Raw genomic sequence first — 20,020 nt, forward strand, 5'->3', positions numbered from 1 at the left:
TCCAAATACTACATGTCTACTGGTTCCCCTCTGTCCATTCTGCTTAAGACTTTGTTGAAAATCTCTATTAATTTGTCAGACACAATTGCCCCTTTCATGAGGTCATGCTGGCAATGCTTGATTATATTATGATTTTCCAAATGTTCTGCTCTAATTTATTCCAATGCTCCACCAACAACAAGTGTTATGCTAACCAACCTATAGTTTTTACCAACCTACACTTCTTACCTCGCTCCCTTTTTGAATAAGGGTATCATATTGGAAGTTTTCTAATCCTCTGGTTCTTTGCCAGAAACCAGTGATTTAGGGAAAATTACAAGCAATGCCTCCACAATCTCTATTGCTACCACTTTTAAGATTCTACAATGTAAGCCATTAGGGCCAGGGAACTTATCTGCCTTTAGCCCCATTAGTGTATCTAATACTACTTCTTCAGTGATGGTGGTGTTACTTAATTCCTCCCCTGTATTCTTTAATATTAATGGGATGTTCAAAATATCTTTTGCCATAAAGACTGATGCAAAATACATCTGCCATTTCTTTTTTCCCCAAAACTATCTCCCCACATTCATTTTCTCAGCAACCTGTCATCACATTTTCTGAAGAAGGGTCTAGGCCCAAAACGTCAGCTTTCCTGCTCCTCTGATGCTGCTTGGCCTGCTGTGTTCATCCAGCTCTACACCTTGTTATCACTTTAACCTCTCTCTTTTTATAAATCTAAAGAGCTCTATTGTCAGTTTTTATATTCTTCACTAGTTTGCCCCTGTATTTTATTTAATTTGACTTTATTATCTTTTCAGTCCTCCTTTGCCAGATTCTGAATATATTTTACTTTCATTTGTAGGACGAGACCACCATTGACTGGCCAGCATTTATTCATTTCTTGCCCATCCCAAGTTGTCCTTGAGAAGGTGGTGGTGAGCAGCCTTCTTGAACCGTTGCATTCCATATGCTTCAGGTTGACCCAGAATGCCATTAGTGAGGGAATTCCAGGATTTTGATCCAATGGCACTGAAGGAACTGCAATATATTTCCAAGTCAGAGTTGTGAGCATCTTGGAGAGGAACTTGCAGATGGTGAGGCGTTCCCATGTATCTGCTGCCCTTGTCCTTGTAGATGGAAGTATCGCAGATTTGGAAAGTACTGTTGAAGGCTCTTTGGTGAATTTCTGCAGTGCATCTTGTAGATAACACACTACTGCTACTGAGTGTCAGTGGTGGAGGGAGTGGATCATTTGGATGTGGTGCTGCTTATCAGTGGGCTGCTTATCCTGGATTGTGTCAAGCATCTTGAGTGTTGCTGGAGCTGCACCCATCCAGGCAAGTGAGGAGTATTCAATTGCACACCTGAGTTGTGCCTTGTAGATGGTGGTCAGGCTTTAGGGAGTCAGGAGATGAGTCTTGTGCTGCAGTATTCCTAACCTCTGACCTGCACTTGTAACCATTGTATTTATATGGCAAGTCCAGTTGAGTTTCTGATCAATGGTTATCCCCAGGATGTTGATTGTGGGACATTCAGTGAAGGTAACACTATTGAATGTCAAAGGGTATAGTTAGATCGTCTCTTATTGAAGATAGTCATTGCCTGGCATTTGTGTTGCGTGAATGTTATTTGCCATTTGTCAGCCCAAGCCTGAATACTGTCTAGATTGTGTTACATTTGAACATGGACCACTTCAACATCTGAGAAGACACAAATGGTGCTGAACATTGTGCAATAATTGGATAACATGCCCATTTCTGACCTTATGATGGAGGGGAGGTTGTTGATGAAGCAGCTAAGATGTTTAGGCCTGGGACACTACCCTGAGGAACTCCTGTGGAGATGTTCTGGAGCTGAGATAACTGAACTTCAACAACCACAACCATCTTCCTATGTGCCAGGTATGACTTCAGGCAGCAGACAATATGACCACTGATACCCATTGATTCTAGTTTTGCTAGGGATCCCTGATGCTACACTCAGAGACATGTGGCCTTGATGTCAAGGTCTGTCACTATCACCTCACCTTTAATATTCAGTGCTTCTGTCTATGTTTGAATGAAGGCTGTAATGAGCTCAGGAGCTGAGTGGCCCTGGTAGAACCTGAACTGAGCGTCAGTGAGCAGGTTATTGCTGAGCAGGTGCCGCTTGATAGCACTGTTGGTGACAACTTCACTGATGGTCGAAAATGATGATTTATCCCAGTCTTCAGGGCTATCACTGACTTTGGCCTCCTTAAATGCTTTTGCTTTCAACTTAATACTCAAGACATTGGCTCACCATGACCAGATTTTCCATGGTAATTAGGGATGGGCAATGAATACTGACCTAACCATTGGCAGCCATACCCTGTGAGTTAATGAAAAGAAATTGGGCAGATCAAATGCAGATTAGGGAATCACTTTGTGATTCAATCCATTCAATCTGCAAGCTTGACCCTGAGATTCCTGTCATTTGTGGTTTTAATTCTCCATCTCACTCCAACTCTCAGCTCTTTGGACTTAGCTATTTAAACCTTTCTAAGGAAGTCAGTCAAAGCACAAGTATTTTTCACACAGAGGGCAGAATGAAATGCCAGAGGAACTGGTATATGCAGGTACAGTTACTACATTTAAAAGACTTTTAGACAGGTACATGAATAGGAAAGGTTTAAAGGGATTTGGGCCAAATGCAGGCAAATGGAAGTGGTTTAGTATAGGAAACTTGGTTGACATTGAGGAGTCGGGCCAAAGGAATGTTTCCGTGCTGTATGACTCTATAACAGATTTGCTATGAGACATTTTACAATTTGCTGGACTCAACATTAAGTTGAACAAATTTAGATCATAGTGACTATTTACATTTTTCAGACAATAGATATTGGTAATAATTTTGCTGTGTCATTTAAAGCTTCTTTACATCAATCGTTCTATTCCTTACTTGTCGTCTACCATCTTTTTTCCTTGAATCATCACTCCTCTTATCATTTAATCACTGTTGCCTTCAATCTAATTGCATTCTTCCCCCATGTTCTTTTCTGTTTTCTACCTCTACCCCATTTCACTCTCTTTGTGCTGTTTGAAACCTAATATATCTCCAACATTTTCCAGGCCTGATGAAAAATGACCAACTTGTAGCTTCAACTCTTCCTTTCATCACAAATGTTGATTGACTGGCTGAATATTTTCAGTGCTTTCTGTTTTTATTTCACATTTCCCAAATGTGATTATGTGGAAATACTCTTAAATTATTTTTGATCTTTGAAATCAAATTGTTACAAGGATGAGAATCTGACAATTTTAAAGCGGATTAGTACATATGCATTATATAACCATGATGTCATGGTTTAAAAATCTTGTGTGATATTCAATCTGCAAAATAAGATCATGTGATTGCAGCAACGTTTTGCAATAGATTGAAAGTATCTGCCAAGGTGCCAGGTCCTGATCAAACTGTGGGTGAGTAGTGTAACCACCACCTAGTGGCCAAATTGAGTAAATGCTCAGCCTAGTCTTGCTAAGATGTATAGAGGTAATATTCCAAGGCATTTTGCGGATTGTCCACCAGAAAACCTTCAGGAGCAGCATGACCAGCCTTTCTGTCATTCATGCAGGGTTTGCCTTGAACTTCTGGTAAATTGTGATGGGTTATGGAAAAATGGTGAATTTTCCCACCATGGATCTAGGTTCAATTCCCCAACTTTCTTTGAACATTATGACCTCAACAGAGATAATAGATGCCACGATCAGAAAGAGGAAATGAGCAAGAGTCCAGAATGTTGGCTCTTAGAGTTGAAACAAGAGTAAAATGGATATCTTGTGTGAATCTTCAAGCATTTCACTGCGTGTGCAAAAATTGTAGAACTCCTGTCCAGATGAAAAGTTGGAGCACATAGCACACTTGCAGGCAGTAGCACATATTATCAGTAAAAAGTTGTCGGGTGCTGGAGAGGATACAAAAGGATTTACACAGCTGATATCAGAAATGTGAGGTTGTATCTGTCAGGAAAGAATGTTGAAATAAAAAAATTTGAGATTGACCCAATAATAGTTTTTAAGAGCATTAAATATATTTGATTAGACTAACAGAAAGAACTTCCACTGGTTGGAAGGACCAAGACTAGAGATCATTAATATAAGAGATAGTAATCAAAAAATTAATCAGGGAATTCAGCAAGATCTTCTTTGCTTCAATAAAGGTGAGATCTCAGCTCTAAACAGTGGTAAATAGTACAGAAGCATAGAATGAACATTTAGACCTGCTTATCAGGCAGAAAGGTTGTGTTTGTAGAATTAGATAAAAGATCTCATATGAAGAAGGGCCCTTCCAGCAGTTGCAACAGTGGTGTTGGTGCTATTGAAATCTGCCTCAGCAAGAAGGGAGTTGATGTGTGTAGAAGCTGAGTGTGGATATAAAATTATTGTGAGGGGTTTGTTAGAGCAAACCTTTCAACTGGGTGCACTTCAGTAGCAGGCAGCTGATGTTAATATATTGTTGAAGCCTCATATTTGATGTGTATCATTTCAAGATGGGTACTGCACTACCCCATCCCTGAAATGACTGAGGCAGTGTTGAAGAAGTTTGCAGAAAGAATGCAACTTGTCCAAATAAACGTGTGAGATAATGCTCGCAAAGTGGCATCACTAGACACAACTGTAGGATTAAATGGGGTTTCATAAGCTTGAATGATGATTCACCGTCCAGTTGTGAGAGTGGCTCTCTGGCTATTTCTGTTGCTCTGTGTTAATGTGGTTCATAAATGACCTGCAGCCTGTACTGTAGAAGATACGAGCATTGTTCTCATTTGTTCAAATGCAGGTGAAATGGACGAACAAAATTCATAAGCAGACCGCATCTATTCGGCCCATAGCCTCGAGACCATCCCGCTACAATGAAATAAAGCAGCACATCTGTTATTTAAGATGGCTTGTGGATTTAAGTGAAATTCGCTGCGTGTTAAAGGGATTATATATTCGCTGTGATGCTGTGAAGACGGGCAGCCAAGTTTAATGTGCCTCCTTTTGCTGAGTCAGTTAACACATGGTTTGGTTTATGACAAGACATTCAAAGTTGGGAGATGAGTCAAACCATTTACATTCTCTACTCCTTTTGACATGTTTCCGAAACATAAGGGCATAAATTTCGGACTACATTTTAATTTACTCAAAACACATACATTCAGACACATCCTTACGTCTAACAACATGTTGCTTTAGCTTGAACTGAGATTTTACTGACACTTGGCTTGTTCACGTCTTTGCAATTCTGATTCCGACGAAATACATTGGACCTAATGGAGGTCGGCAGTTGAGAGTGATCAATAATCGGATTCCATTATTTTGGGATCCTTCGCAATGTTTTGAGGATCACGTTGCACCAGCCCGTCCTTTCGGCTTCGAAAAGCACATTTCAGCGGCCTTGGACTTGATGAATTCCTGCTGCTAAGCCAGGTCCCTGGAGAGTATGTTTTTTTAGGTGTGGGAATGGAGTTCCATTCACACTTAGCGAGCGTTTATAACTGGTGCAGAGTATGAGTTAAGGGCGTTTTTTAAAAATGATATAATGGGTAGGAGGCAACGGGATCAGCACCTGGTAATATATTCCATTTTGATCAGAATTTTAACTTCAGAATTTCTGGAATAGGAACATTTGGACTATGGGCGATTGTTTTGTTTGTCCGTATTTGTTTATTCCGCTCTACTGTAGATGCGCAACCAGTCTTGTTCATTTCAAAACGAGGTCAGTGGTCACTTCCAGTTGACACAATAGACATAATTTTCAGTTATGATCAGTCGCACGTCCAAAGGACGTCCCCCAGTCTATGAATGTTAGTTAGCTATTTCAAAAAAGCTGTGTTGCAGACAGGTTAGAAACAAGGACTATCAATGCGTTTGAATTGTGTTGATCTGAAGGTTAAATGTGGACCAGGAGGACTCAATTTGATTTTCTATTCAACGAAAACAGGCAAAGGTTTGTAATATCAGTCAGCCCGTCCGACAGTGCGGCACCCCGGCTCGGCACTGCACTAAAGCGCTGCTTTATTTGAAATGTTCTGGGACTTTGAAGCGATGTTTGTGTGTGTGTGTATGTGTGTGTATCGGGGACAATAGTCAAACTCAAAACGATCCCATTCCGAGTCAAAGTAACACCAGTGGAACAGGCACACCCCCCTGGGTAAAATCTCCGCTTCTTTCTGCACAATTGAAAACCAAAAACTCAGTTTAAATTTCCTAGCAGGAGCAAGGCACCGACCGGAGGGTTAAAACCAGTGCAGAAAAGGTGGAACTTTTTTTTTATAAATACTTTTTTTTATTTCGGATTTCTTGAAACAGTCTTGGCATTCACACTGATAATATATAAATATATAAATTTAGTTTGGCACATCAAACCAAGCATTTCTATAAACAAGCGACATTAAATATTTCAACGGATTGGCAAAAACCAACTCTTATTTACAAGTATACACAAAGCTTTACAAAAAAAGTGGTCCACATTATCTTTTGTACATTTTTGATTTTTTTCCTTGGGATGCATTTCAAAAAAGGGAGAAGCAATATAAAAAAAAAATTTCTGTTCCTAAACGCAGACAAATATGAAATATGTAATTGGTTAGACTTTAGTACTTGTGGCGGGAGGTTTTGTCAAGTGGTCTGTTCTTGGATTACTAGCTGTTGTTGGCTGTGAAACGTCCTCTGGATTTGCTGCCTCTCACGTTGCCTCCAATTCTTTCCTCGGGTACAAACGGGCGTGGAGACTATCCTGAGGCGTTATAAGACCTGGTAGATTGGGTTGTCGTTGGGAATCTCGGTGCGGGTGCAGTTCTCCGGTGACGGGATGATGGCTGTAGGATCGTTCAAGGTGGAACCTTCCCGGGGAGATGATGGGTTCCCCATGGTCCCATCCGGGACGATCATAACCGGACAGGTCGGCCGATCCGTGGAAATCCTTTCGACGATGTTGGTGAGACAATCCAGGCTTGAAATAACGGAACTTTTACCGGTTCTCGAATCTAAACATAACAGGCAATGTCAGGAGGTAGTTAGTGACAGCTGAGAGAAAGTCAGTATTTTGTTTTTGCACTGAGGCGCTACAGGAACATACATATCATTCGGTAAGAAGCGAAACGAATTAACCGCTGACAACTTGTCAATCGATTAAGGGAAGACCATAAAGTGTCTGAAAATATATCAGTGAATGATACTAGACACAACTATCATTGTTGTACATACAGAATATAAACCAAACATTTTTCAAAGTCAAGCTATTTTAATGGTTTCAATCTTCGTTACTTGTCAGGAGTCTCGCATTAAGAGAGTTTTATTTATGATTTGTCTCTACAAACTGTAATATTGCAAAAAAAAACACCTCGATACATCTGGGCTTATTGGGATGATGTATTGCGTTCAGTAGCGTCTTTCCCAGGATGGGATCCCGCTGTGCCCTTTGCGGGTGTGATGACCTCCCGTCACCGCCCCCCCACCCCCACCCCCACCACCCCCGCCAGTGAACACTCACTCACCGTTTGGCGTTTCTGAGAAGTAGCTGTTCTCGAAATTGCTGCTTCTCCTGGTACACGTGGGCCCGCTGCAATCCAACTACAAAGTCAACGTGAGAACCAGAAAGAGTCAGTCACAGTGCTCTAAACTGGTGTGGTCTGCCCCACTCTCATGCTTTCTGAGTCGAGTTTTTTTTTACACTGGCCTGAAAAGTGGGAGTCAACTCAACAAGCGAAACCGTTCTTGCGTTTCGATTTAAAACACAGACAGCAGTCTGAAAGGTCTGTCATCCAATATCTAAAACACTCCAGCGTGTATTTGACATACAAGGAGTGTCCAATGACTTCTACATTCTTACTTTCACAAGGTCTATCTATAGTGGATCATCAAAGTCTTCAAAACACTTTACAGCAACGAAATCTATCGTTCACAAGCAAATGGAAACAGCTACCTGGCTCAATGCTACTCCTTGCCCCATACCTGATGTCTGACACTGTGTAAAAAATCTCTACATTTCGCAGATGTCTTACCATTCCATCCGAACAATTGGATCTGGGGCTGGAGGCATCTGAGTCGACACTGTACTGATCCATGACTGTGAAATAATTCTCATCCTGCTCCCTGAGCAGCGCCTGCAAACTCTCGATGTACCTGATGGCATTTCTGAGAATCTCCACTTTGGGCAGCCTCTGGTTCGGGTTGGTGGACGTACACCTCTTGAGGGTCTCAAACGCCTCGTTCACTTTGCTGAGGCGCCTCCTCTCCCTCATGGTGGCCGCCTTCCTGCGGTCGGCGTTGGTCGTTTTCCTCTTGCAGGCCTTGCATGCCCAGAGCAAGCAGCGGCCGGCCTGGTGGTGCCCGCTCGGGGCTCGAATGTGCTCGTCCTCGGTGGGCACCTGGTCGGGTTTGAGCAGCCCAACGTGGACTAACCTGGGATCCAGATCCTCGAAGAAGTGGATGTCCGAAGTAGAGAAACAGGGGTCATCATAGAAGTCATCAGCAGATGAGAAGGAACATAGAGAGGTGTCCGTTATCTCCATACTGGAACGACCCGATCCCTAATCAACTTTGTGTACAGGATCTCCCCCTTTACCTTTCTAGTTCCCCGTCTCTCGTAATATTTTGATTTTAGGGCTGTCACGCTCGTACTGTTCGGTACCTGTGCTGTGTCCAGTGAAAGTTTTGCCCTTTTTATTCCAAACTTTGTGGGCTGTGGAGCACATTCCCCCAACGCCCAAGCTCCTCCCTGAACCAATCAGTAGCTCTGGTTGCCCGCTGCGGTCTACACACACAGGGGGCTGGTCCGTTTCCCATTGGCGCAGTTCTGTTTGTTCCAGCCAGTCCGTACTCTGTTAGAGCAGCAACAAGAGTCCTCTCCGCACCACCATTCCCTTCTCCTCCTCTCCAGCCTGACAAGTCGTAGATTAGATACAAATTCGTTAGCCGCTTGCGCTCATCTCTTGCTATTTTTCTTTTCGTTTTGCTTTTTCTTGTCAAAGATTGAGTTTGTTGTTCTGCTTTAAAGTCATTCTGCTTTGTTGTTTGCCACACCTGGTTTGCCCAGTGCGTGTGTTTCAAAACGCCGCAATAAAATAAAAGGCAAGGCTTGGCATGTTTTCGTTCAAGATGTAAACGAAATCAACAGTGTGATTGGGTTCAGTGTAATAGGAAGCCTAAATGTTTGAACATTTAGGCGAGTTTACTAAACAAGGCAGCACTCAACGCAGTCCGATTTTAATTATTGAAACGTTCAATGGAAATACACATTCTGTGGTTACATTGCCCGTTGTGTATTTCACAATGCACCTGCCTCGACTACAGTGATTCCAGTTTAAAGATCCCACACATCTAAATAGGCGGAAGACAGAGTTTTCGTTCATTTGCACACTACGTCTTGGCTGCAATATTGTCGCCTTATGAAAAGTCCATGTTTTAAAATTATTTTTCGAAAGATTATACCAGATTTAGGCATTCAATCTTCAATTAGAAAAATGAAATTTTCTGGCGCCTTGTGTGAAACCAGAAGTACGTATTTTCTATTCCTCTGGAGAATTGGCAATGGCTTTGCAATCCAGGCAGCCAATTTATAACCGGATATTTAGAAAGTGATCAACCGGGGCGATTTTTGTTTTTGTTACCTTGTTAGCATTCTAAACGATGAAGTGAAGGGCCGGGAAGGAAGCCTGCTGTACGAAGTGAGGATCAACAGAATATTGACGTTGAGCTGAGTGTTTAGCCCAAAGCAGACACCCACCTGCCTCAGCATTAACAGCCCCTCTACACATACTGCAGGAGCTCCAAGTAACCTGACAGGTAACTGGACCTCTGCCTCTTTATGTATGTTATCTTTCCTCTTCCAACACAGCAGAAAGTGGACGTATCCGATAGACGAACTGTACAATGAGTGATCTACGTGTCAACAAACCTTGCTTATACACATCGCTTAAAATCCCAACGTAGCATTGGCCACGCTAAGATTGCGAATAACTGTTTATCCATATTCTGGGAACTAGATCTTAACGAGCGAACTCATTATAAATGTTCATCTTTCAGGGAATATTTTGCTGGTTTTCTTTCGTTGACAAATGAAGGGATATATGTCTGAGCCGAGGTCCCTTCCCTGTCCTGTTACTGTGTCAATGTTTCTCTCAGGACGCCATGTGTTAGCGTTGACCAAACTGTCTGCTGAGGAATTGGAATGAAATCGTTGCTGTTACTTTCCAATGAACCCAATTCTATGTTTAATAACCAGCTGCCCTGGTTCTGGCTGTTACTTGTCTGTTGCCGGGTTTCACAGCCATTTGGAGTCGGCCCTCAAGCCTGGTCACTGATGTGGGCTAATGTCCCAGCGCAGACCCTCAGTCCTGGAGGCCTGGCAGCGATGGCGAGGCACCAATACACAGGGACAGTCACTGAGGGCCTCAGCCGGTCCTCATCCCGCCTCCAGACTCGGTGACTCTCCTGGATGGCCTTCAGATCGTCCAAAAGTCTGCTTGCCCCCTTCCCTCCCTCCCTTCGCCCCTGTTTCCTGGCGTCTCGTCTCCAAGCCTCGTTCACTCTCAGTCCTGTCGTTACAAGCTTCTTCAATTCTCTCTCTAATCTGTAGAGCAGACCCTCTCCCCAACACTGACGGCCAGCCTCACATCAACAACCCCACCCCCACCCCGGACCCCACTCTCTACGGTTCGTTCACTTTCAGCTTCTTTCTTAAAACCTTTCTGGAAATTCTCCCCTTTCCCACTGCGGTTCTGGGTCACTCTCCAATCTATCCATCGGCTTGGAAGGGAGGTCAATTTTATAACGCAGAGAACTTTTCTTTTCAGTCAATTACACTCGTATCTAATCCTAAGATTATTATTCTCTGGCAGTAGGACTACTCCCGGGAAGAGCAGTGAATTGTCACACAGAGACAGTCAACTAGAACGTGATTTGAACTGAGAATATAGGACATTTCGATCTCTCTTTCTGACATCTGGTAGGATTACTTAACTTCTTTCCCGTGGACAGTCCGGACATTTTCACTGCTTCCTACACACAAAACAAAAAAAGGTCAAGCGGAGATCTTTGACCTTTCGGAACGAACGGAGCGATAAGCCTTCCCCACACATGAGTCCAGCGCGGCTTTCCCTCAGGCCCGGTTTAGCGAACGGGGAAGGGAACAGCGCGCTGGGGAAAGCTGGGCTACAGGGATCAATGAACTGCCCAGAGCGGGCTGGAACTGTCACACTTTGGTATCACCGGCTCGCTCTCCCTATAATCGCCAATGATGCGAGTAGCGGGCGTTTAGGGATCAAAGCCTGAGGTCGGGGACTATTTCTGAAATCAAACATTTGAACCGAATGCGGGCGAAAGGCTGTAGGTGCGCCCTCCAGGGTGACACCTGACGATTTTGCAACACAAGCTAGCAGTAAAACACTCTGTTTTCTCAGTTTATTTGATTCTGGGCACAGGTACATGGCTATAAAATCTACTATGAAACAATGAGATGAACGCACCAGTATAAAAGCAACCCCACCTACAGCAATAAACACCATTCACTGGCACACTGACGTTAGAGATTGTTAGCACGGAATATACTGTGAACCAGGTCCAAACAGCACAATTTACAGAACCAACAGTGAACCAGCCCTTCAACTGATTGTTAAGCAAGACAGTAAAAATATCCTTTTCTTTTAAAAAAAATGCTGTACGAAAAATATTTAGAAAATAGATTTCAAAATCTCTGCTTTCAAAAGAAGAAAATATACTGCCCATAAAATCATTGGCCTTTTTAATCGGTTATAAAACGATATGTTCGGTTCAGTCTCGAGAGATTTTAAGTGCATTTTGGAGCCAGCATTAAAAGTTACTGTCGGTCTCTCTAGGGCACAGAGAGAAGTCCCGGCGGGAGGACGGGTTATTGACATCCCCCCCCACCCAAAAAAAACCCCACCCAGGCTGGTAAAGCTTAGTCAAAAATCCCGTCCTTATGGATAACTAAACGTCTTTTTTTCGTGGAAGACCTTGCTCTGAATTGCAATATAATTTGTGCAGGACAGCTCAAAGCCATTCAGTACGGTACCGTTAGGCACCGCTTCACCTAACACCAGCACAGTTAGAGATAAGAAAATGATCAAAGGTGTTGCCACAGCATTGCATAGCCCTTAAAAGATACCTTGGCCATACTGCTCTAATCAAAAGTCGTAAACAAAGGATGAATTTCTGAACTTAAATGGAAACAAACTCGAGGAAGCGGCATCAATGCACTAGAAGTGTGACCTGCAGCGCGGAATATATATTAGAGCACCATGTGTACTGGCTGATGAGTGCTTGTTCCCTTCGGCTGCTCACTGAAGGGACCACAAGCTTTGCAGATAACATAAACAGAAATTGCTGCATAAATTCAGCAGGTCTAGCCGCATCTGAGAAATCAGAATTAACATTTCGGGTCCAGTCACAGATACAAAAAGTCTTGGTTTTGTAGTTGCAAAAACATGGAAATAATTCTTTGATATCGTAATGTCGCGAGGTTTATCCGTATTGAATGGGAAGAAAAATGGGTCATTTTAAAAGACCACAAAGAATATCCAGTTTAGTCAGCTAAATATCGAATAGTACAATTCCCGTTTAAGGAGATAGCGAGGATGATATTAACCAATGATATAATGGAGAAACATAATACAACCAATGCATTGGGTAAAAGGAAAGGTCATTTAAACAAAAGGTCTATTTGAATCAAAATCATATTCTCACCTCTAGCTATTCCTTATTATTAATTCAAAAAATAACTTGAGAATTTTGTACCTAAATATTCTTTGTAAGTGGTCCCCTATCCTTCCTCATACTGCTGGATGGAAAAGTTGGGAAATAGTACAAAGTACAGTTTGGCTGGGACCCAAATGGAGTGTACAATACTCATTCGATTTTCCATGATGTATCTACTTCCAGGAGCAATATAAAAAGTTGCTTCTTTCCTTTTAAAAAGAGCATTTAAATTCTTAACCTAGAAAAAGGGAGAATCTTTCTAAAAGAGTGAATTTGATACAACGCAAATAGAAAAGGTGTGATATCTGGCCAGTGGAACGTGAAACAAATAATGACCAGCTCAGGCCGGTGGCCTCTCCAACTCTTCCTGCAGTCGGTCAATGAGGTATTCCCCAAAGCTAACTTGCCCTTCATCTGTACAACCCAGACGGTTAGCGTTAGTGATCAAATCACTGACCACTTTGATTTGTTGGATTTTGGGGACAAGCAGTTGTTTTCTGATGAAGCTGGTGGTATGGGGGTCTGTGCAGCTTTTGCCCAGTGCACACAATTCTTCCAAGAATGTTGCCACAGTTTTCCACTGGCGCAGTGCCAGATCCAGCGCCTGACAGATGTTCTGGACTGACTCAGTTCTGGGTTTCTGCAAGGAAAAAGGAATACCAAAAAGGTCATGTGAAAAAGATGAAGTGTCAGGGGTGGAGTTTTCCCATTGGCTATCCTAACCTCTGCAAAAAAATCAAAAACACCTTGTACGTCTTTGAATCTTGCATAGCGAACCATTGCAATGAATTCAATTGAAATTCACCAAGGAGACATTTAACGTTCCAGTGAGGTACTGAGGGAGTGCTACATTGTCAGAGGTCCCAAAACTCTTTTTCAAAAGTGTTCCTTGTGTTCTGAGCAATATTTATTTTTTGATTAATACCTCAAAACAGATTACCTGGCCATTATCACATTATTGATTGTGCTGTGCACAAATTGGCAACTGTTTTCCTTACATTATAACAATGATTACATTTCATGATAGTTAATTGATTTATACAACATTATGGGATATCAAGTGCTTGTGCACTATCAAGTGCACCACGTAAATATGTTTTTTTTCTTTTGTGTGTCTTTGTGGGTCTTCACCTCTCGTAAATATTTGGGAGCTGATGTCTCAGGACCATATTACAACAGTGATTATGCTCAGAAAGTGCTTCACTGGTTGTCAACAAGTCTGGCATGTCAAGCGGTCAGGGAAAATGCTATATAAACATCAAATGCCTCTGTTGATGCCCCTACATTCTTGTTAATACTTATGGACTGGATGCATAAGGCCTGTCACACAGACATGCAATCATTGCTAGATTGGACTGTAATTTAGTTAAGACATGGTTGTGCATACAGGTTTTAATATATTCAACATTGAATGTTGATAGCATCATTTGTCAGTAACAGTTGGTATTGAACTGTTACGGCACATGACAGTAACATTTAATCACTTGGATGGGGGAAGAAGTAAATAAATAAAGAATGTGAGCTTGGCTCACAGTTTGACATCATTTTAACCTTTTCCAGTTTGAAATTCAGAATTATTAAATAGCTTAGGTAAAATAGCCATCATAGCCTCCTTAATATGCATTGCACACTGCAGCTGTACTGCTTTTATTATATTTGTAGTTGTTTGCACAATGCTTGAAAAAATATCTTCTACCCATGTCCATAAAGTTGTAGGGTTCTTTCAGCATGTCATTTGATTGAATAAGGCAACAATTTCTGATGGGGTTCAGCACCACAACATATATCTCATCTTCTTCTATGGCTTATTTGTGTAATTCATTTCTACATTTGACCCAAAGACCAGCAACCAGACCTGCTAATAAGAACATACTTTCATGCAACAAATTCATCTGCATGATAAATTATTGATCTCTCTCTTAAGGAAATATTATCAACTTTCAAAATCACAAACTGTTACTAGAACAAGTGATTGCAACACTTCAGAAGAGATTTCTATCTGGTGTTGGCTGTGTTTTTTGCATGACTTCAAATTTATTAGTTATTCTTTGACACTATTCCAGTTCTATTTAAGGTTTTTCAGGTCCATCCACATAATTTTGAGCTGGATGATACTCTGATAATTGTAAATATCAGAAGTCATATTACACGTTAGCCAATTGATTTATCAATATCAGATCTAACTGCTTTTGGATAAGTATACTTTTCTTGACATGGTATGCTATGGTATAGTCAGAAATTCCTATCTGCTGCTGACTCAGTTCTGAGCTGGTCAAACATGTGGCAATACCTTAATGTCCTTGGCGCAGTAGTGACCACCTCGCTCCTTCTGGTAGTCAATTAAGGTTTTTGCATTCTGCTCCTCTTCTTCAGCTACTTGCCGGAAATAGCCAGAAACCCTGGGCAAAGCAATGTCATCTTGTTCAAAGATCTCTGCCTGACAATGAAGGGGAAGCACCAAACAGATAGAGTGAGTGATGGTCACTTGATCACCAGCCACTGTCCATTTCTGCACCCAGGACGGTGGAAACTCCTGGTGCCATTAGATCCCTGACTGCATTATTTTATAACATTGCTAGGTCAAAGCACTAAGAAAACAAAAGTGATCAACCAGTTGCTAATAAAGAAAAATTGAGGTTGGATATATCACAGGTAATGTTAGAAATAGTTCTTTGACCCAAGGTATGTGCAGTCTGGAGTTCTTTCCTCCAGAAAGCCATACAGGCTAGGTCATTTGAAAATATTAGAAATGTAGACTGATAAATTTTTATTAGCTAATTGTATCAATGATTAGGGAACCTGGTGGGCAGCTGGATCTGAAGTGCAAATTGCCATGGTCTAACTGTATGGCAGAACAGGCTCAAGGGTATGAATAGCCTGCTCCTCTTCCTTTGCTCATTTCTTTTACATTTCTAACAATCAAATGGACCTTTGTGTCCTGGATGCGCTGAACTTCTTGAATGTTAGCGCAGCTGCACCTATTCAAGGATTTGTGAGTATTTTTCCATACAGCCGTATAGATAGTGTAGAATCATTGAGGGATCAGGAATTGAGCTATTTTTGCAGAGTACTTAGCCTTTGCTTCCATTGCTCCCATTAAAGATGTTCTGGTCTACCGAAGACTCTGAAGATGTTCACGATGGGGATCTTTGAGACGTTGATGCTATTGAATGTTAAGGAAGCTGTTTGCATTTTTTGCTGGAAATAGGTGTGCCCTAAATGGAGGGTTTAGGTTATAAGGAGAGGCCGGATAGGCTGGGACTTTTCTCCCTGGAGCATTGCAGGTTGAGGGGTGACTTTATAGAGGTTTATAAAATCATGAGGGGCACAGATAAGGTTAACAGGAAAGGTTTATTTTTCCAAGGGTAGCTCATGAAACAATACATTTTAAATAAAACTGATATCACTAATGATGAAAGATCTCATCACTTTGTTGATGATTGGGAGGTTGGTCATAGGGCTGTTATAAGTTGATTCGATTTGATCAGTATTTTGTGAATAAGAGCAACATAGATAATTTTACATATAGTCAAGAACATTCCACTGTCGTTGGTGGCCGGGAAAGCAGTTTGTTTTGTTGCTACGGCACTAGGATACTTCCTCTGTAGAGGTGTACTATTTAGTAGATAATCTTAGTGGCTAAACATCACAAGTTCTCTCTCCTCCACATAATTAGAAATATCAGGGAATATCTAGGTGCAGAGAAAGGGACAGACTTGTATTTATATGGCAATGTGATACATGCACAATTTCATTGTAAGTGGTAAGTGGTTGTGATGCACGCAGGTGAGGCATACATTTACACAGGGTCTCATAACTGGTGATGGAATTAATAATTGAGCAACGTGTTTCTGGCAGGGTTGACTGAGAGAGTAATGTTGCCCAAAGGAACTCCGTTCTGTTTGAATTGTACTCTGGAATCTTTTATACCAACCTAAACCAAAAGCTTGTGTCTTTAAATAAACCTGTTGGACTACAACCTGGTGTTGTGTGATTTCTGACCTTGACCACCCCACTGCAACAGCGACACCTCCACATCATCAAAATGGTACGACAGGAATTTTGTTCAACATTTCATCAAAATAACTTCTAAGAATATTAACAGCACAAATTATACCTTGAAATGCAGCAGAGAATGAAGTAAAGCAATAAGCACAGAACAATGAATGGTAAGACTTAATTGGAAATTTTTGCTGAAAAGATTGGCCTTTAATTCTGGTCAAAAATGGAGCAATGAGAAGATTTAGTGAAATCAATCCAGATAGTGAAGCTGAAATGGTGGTAAAGTGGAAAAAAGGGCTCATAAAAACTGACAGATTAAAAAATAATTGAACGGTTACATGGCTGGACGGGGCTTCAGAGACTAAGTAGGTGATGAAGTGGATGAAATTGAAGAGAAAGCTGGAGATTATGATGTCTATACATTTAAGGCAGAAGAGACAACACATATTAGCAAGGGCTGTGGTGAAAACTAGGCCTTGTTACAAAAGAGAATACCGGTCTTCCTAATCCGTCCAGTCTTCCTGTCCATATGCATCTTACTCTGAACTGCATCTTCAAACTGACAACACTACAGTTTATTTCCCACTTCCACCCTAATCCTCACCAAATGCTGATGGTGTTCTGACTCCTCTTTGAATCACAGAATCCTTATGGTGTCATTCAGCCCATCGAGTCTGTACTAACCCTCCGAAGAGCATCCCACCCAGACCAACACCCCGCACCCCACCCCTGAAACTTTGCATGGGGTTTTTATCATGGCTAACTCATTTAACCTGCACATCCCTGAAAACCACATGGTAATTTTTTAGCATGGCCAATCCTCGTAACCTGCACATCTTTAGACTGAGAGAGGAAACCCACATAGACATGGGAGAATATGCAACTTCCAAACAGACAGACCCCAAGGCTGGGATCAAACCCACATCCCTGGTGCTATGAGGCAGTAGTGTACACCACTGAGTTACTGTGCCACACTGTTCCTTCTAAAGTAAAACATGACTGTTTATCTACACTGTATTGATCCACCAGCACTTGTCATAATTCTTGTGCTCAATGTCTTTCCTGAATCATTCCCTAAATCCAAATTTATGCTGTACAGCAAGTCTTCACTATTCATAGGAGGCATTAGATCTTGCTGTGACATTCTGGTCCATCGAATGATGGATGTCATTTACGAAAGCAGGAGCACAATTTTGAAGTCATAGTTCAAGCCATGAGCACTGTCCAGAATGAGAAGAATCTTAAATGTCAAATTTTCCTTGGAATGATACTTCTCAATCCTTGGCACAAAGTAGTCCATGAACCAGTCATAGAAAATCTGCCTAGTCATCCATGCCTTACAGTGAGATCCCAGGCGACAGTGAGATGAGACTTGACATAACGTTTCATTGTTCCGGGTTCTTGCTGTGATAAACAAGCAGCTTCCTGTGCCATTTGCATCACTACCCAGCAACAGAACAAGGTGCTTTTTCAGAATCTTAAATCTAGGAGCATTCTTCTCATTAACGGAGATTTATGTTCTTTACAGCAATCATTTCCAACACTGACCTGCCTTACCTGCATTAAAACTCAGCCAGGGTTGTAGTCACCATTCTGTATGATCTGTCTCTGGGAATGTACCAGCAGCATGTGCAGTTTTCCCTGTACAGGTACATTTTTAAAGCTAAAAACCAAAAGAACTGCGGATGCTGTAAATCAAGAACAAAAACAAAGTTGCTGGAAAAGCTCAGCAGGTCTGGCATCATCTGTGACGGAGAAAACAGAGTTAACGTTTCGGGTCCGGTGACCCTTCCTCGGACGTTCCGTTGCTTTTCCAGCAACTTTGTTTTTGTTCATTTTTAAAGCTGTTTCATGCCATAAAATGATGAAACCGGACACGGCTTGCATCAAAGGTTTCTTGTTTTTCACTGGGGCTTATAATAGAGCTCTCTCCCTTATTTGTTGATGTTTTCATAAAAATTGATACCCTTCACTGGATAAGGGCAAGTTTGATTGGCATGATCTTCTCATGAAGACCGTCAAGCCACATCATCAGCCTGTCTTTCATTATCTAAATTGCTTTGCTGTGTTGCCATGTTATCTTCGGTGTTGAATGCAGCAGAATGCGGCGTGGTTTTCTCACTGATTTCATTCATGGTTGGCAGTGGCAACCCAGGATGGCAAATGCTGTTAACAGCATGATTACCACTTTTACTTTATTTAATTCCAACTAATTTCACATTGAGAATCACACTTTGACTCTGTCACTTACATTAAGAAGCTTTACCACTTGCACTAGCGATGTGTTTTCCACGCAGAGTTGTAATGATTACATGGATTTAACACGATAAAAGTTAAGAGTAATCTCACAATGCACTTTCACTATGAGAGCCATGAACACAAAAGGCATTGATCAGGAAAGCTGTGCAGAGGATGCTGGGAGGGAGCTGCTGTGTGGTGTTACATCACCATGTGATTGTTGCTGGGAGCACTTAGCAACACACCAAAATAATAATGTAAGAACGAAACGGCTTAACAAGTAGTGAAAATTGTTCCCAAATAAAGTGAGGACATACAGGTGAAATAATGAATATTGGTGCAATTAATCATTTGTACACCTTGTATATAACTTTTTGTTTCTTTTCTTTCATGGGATGTCTGACATGGATTGCCTGTCTCTAATTTTCCTTGAACTGAGTGACTTGCTAGGCAACAAATAAAGCCAGAGGACAGTTAAGAGTTAACCACATTTCTGCTGGTCTGGAGTCACATGTAGGCGAGGTTGAGTAAAGGTGGCAGATGTCCTTTCCTAAAAACCACTAGTGAACTAGATGGGTTTTCAATGACAATTGATAATACGTTCAACGGCCACCATTACTAAAACAAGCCTTCAATTGCAGAATTCTTCATTTAAATTTGATTCCCGCAGCTGGTGGATTTGAATCCATGGCCCAGAGCATTAACCTGGACCACACTATTCCAGTAATATTACCGTTATGCTATTACCTTGCCCACATCTACTCAATATTGAGCTGAGTTTTAAATTTTACATTAAGGGTGACCAGATTGCTTTATTCCACCTTTGAAATGTCCAGTCCGATTCTGTTGTGCCCCAATTTCAGCTAAAACCCTGTTTATGCCATTTTCTTACTTAACTGTTCTAATAACTTGCTCAATAGGCCTCAGAACTTCTACTCTTCTTAACCTCCAACTCATCTATTATTTTTTGACCTGAATTCTATTCCAGATGAAGTTCTTCTCAACAACAGGTCCTGTCCTTTCTTAGCCCTAGAGATAACAAGGTGTAGAGCTGGATGAACACAGCAGGCCAAGCAGCA

The 20,020-nt window shown here is 41.6% G+C and overlaps 2 protein-coding genes across 2 annotated transcripts in view; both read right to left on the reverse strand.

Annotated features, from left to right (window-relative positions):
* Nucleotides 1-6,579: 6,579 nt before the first annotated feature.
* Nucleotides 6,580-8,497, reverse strand: myod1 (myogenic differentiation 1). Its single transcript, XM_020512696.2, has 3 exons — nucleotides 7,988-8,497; nucleotides 7,481-7,556; nucleotides 6,580-6,970 (listed from the first exon to the last, which is right to left on the reverse strand). The coding sequence occupies exons 1-3, from the start codon at nucleotides 8,495-8,497 to the stop codon at nucleotides 6,729-6,731; spliced, it is 828 nt and encodes a 275-aa protein (XP_020368285.1). The 3' UTR covers nucleotides 6,580-6,728.
* A 2,878-nt stretch (nucleotides 8,498-11,375) lies between these two features.
* Nucleotides 11,376-20,020, reverse strand: part of zgc:172145 (Ferritin light chain, oocyte isoform-like) — a 12,668-nt gene continuing 4,023 nt past the window's right edge. The window contains exons 2-3 of the mRNA XM_020512698.2: nucleotides 14,992-15,138; nucleotides 11,376-13,341 (exon numbers count right to left, since the gene is read on the reverse strand). Coding sequence (XP_020368287.1) covers nucleotides 13,042-13,341; nucleotides 14,992-15,138 — 447 coding nt within the window. The 3' untranslated portion in view covers nucleotides 11,376-13,041. The remainder of the gene's footprint in view (nucleotides 13,342-14,991; nucleotides 15,139-20,020) is intronic.

The sequence above is a fragment of the Rhincodon typus genome, chromosome 17 (genome assembly GCF_021869965.1).
Source record: "Rhincodon typus isolate 14 chromosome 17, sRhiTyp1.1, whole genome shotgun sequence".
Classification (NCBI taxonomy): Eukaryota; Metazoa; Chordata; class Chondrichthyes; order Orectolobiformes; family Rhincodontidae; genus Rhincodon; species Rhincodon typus.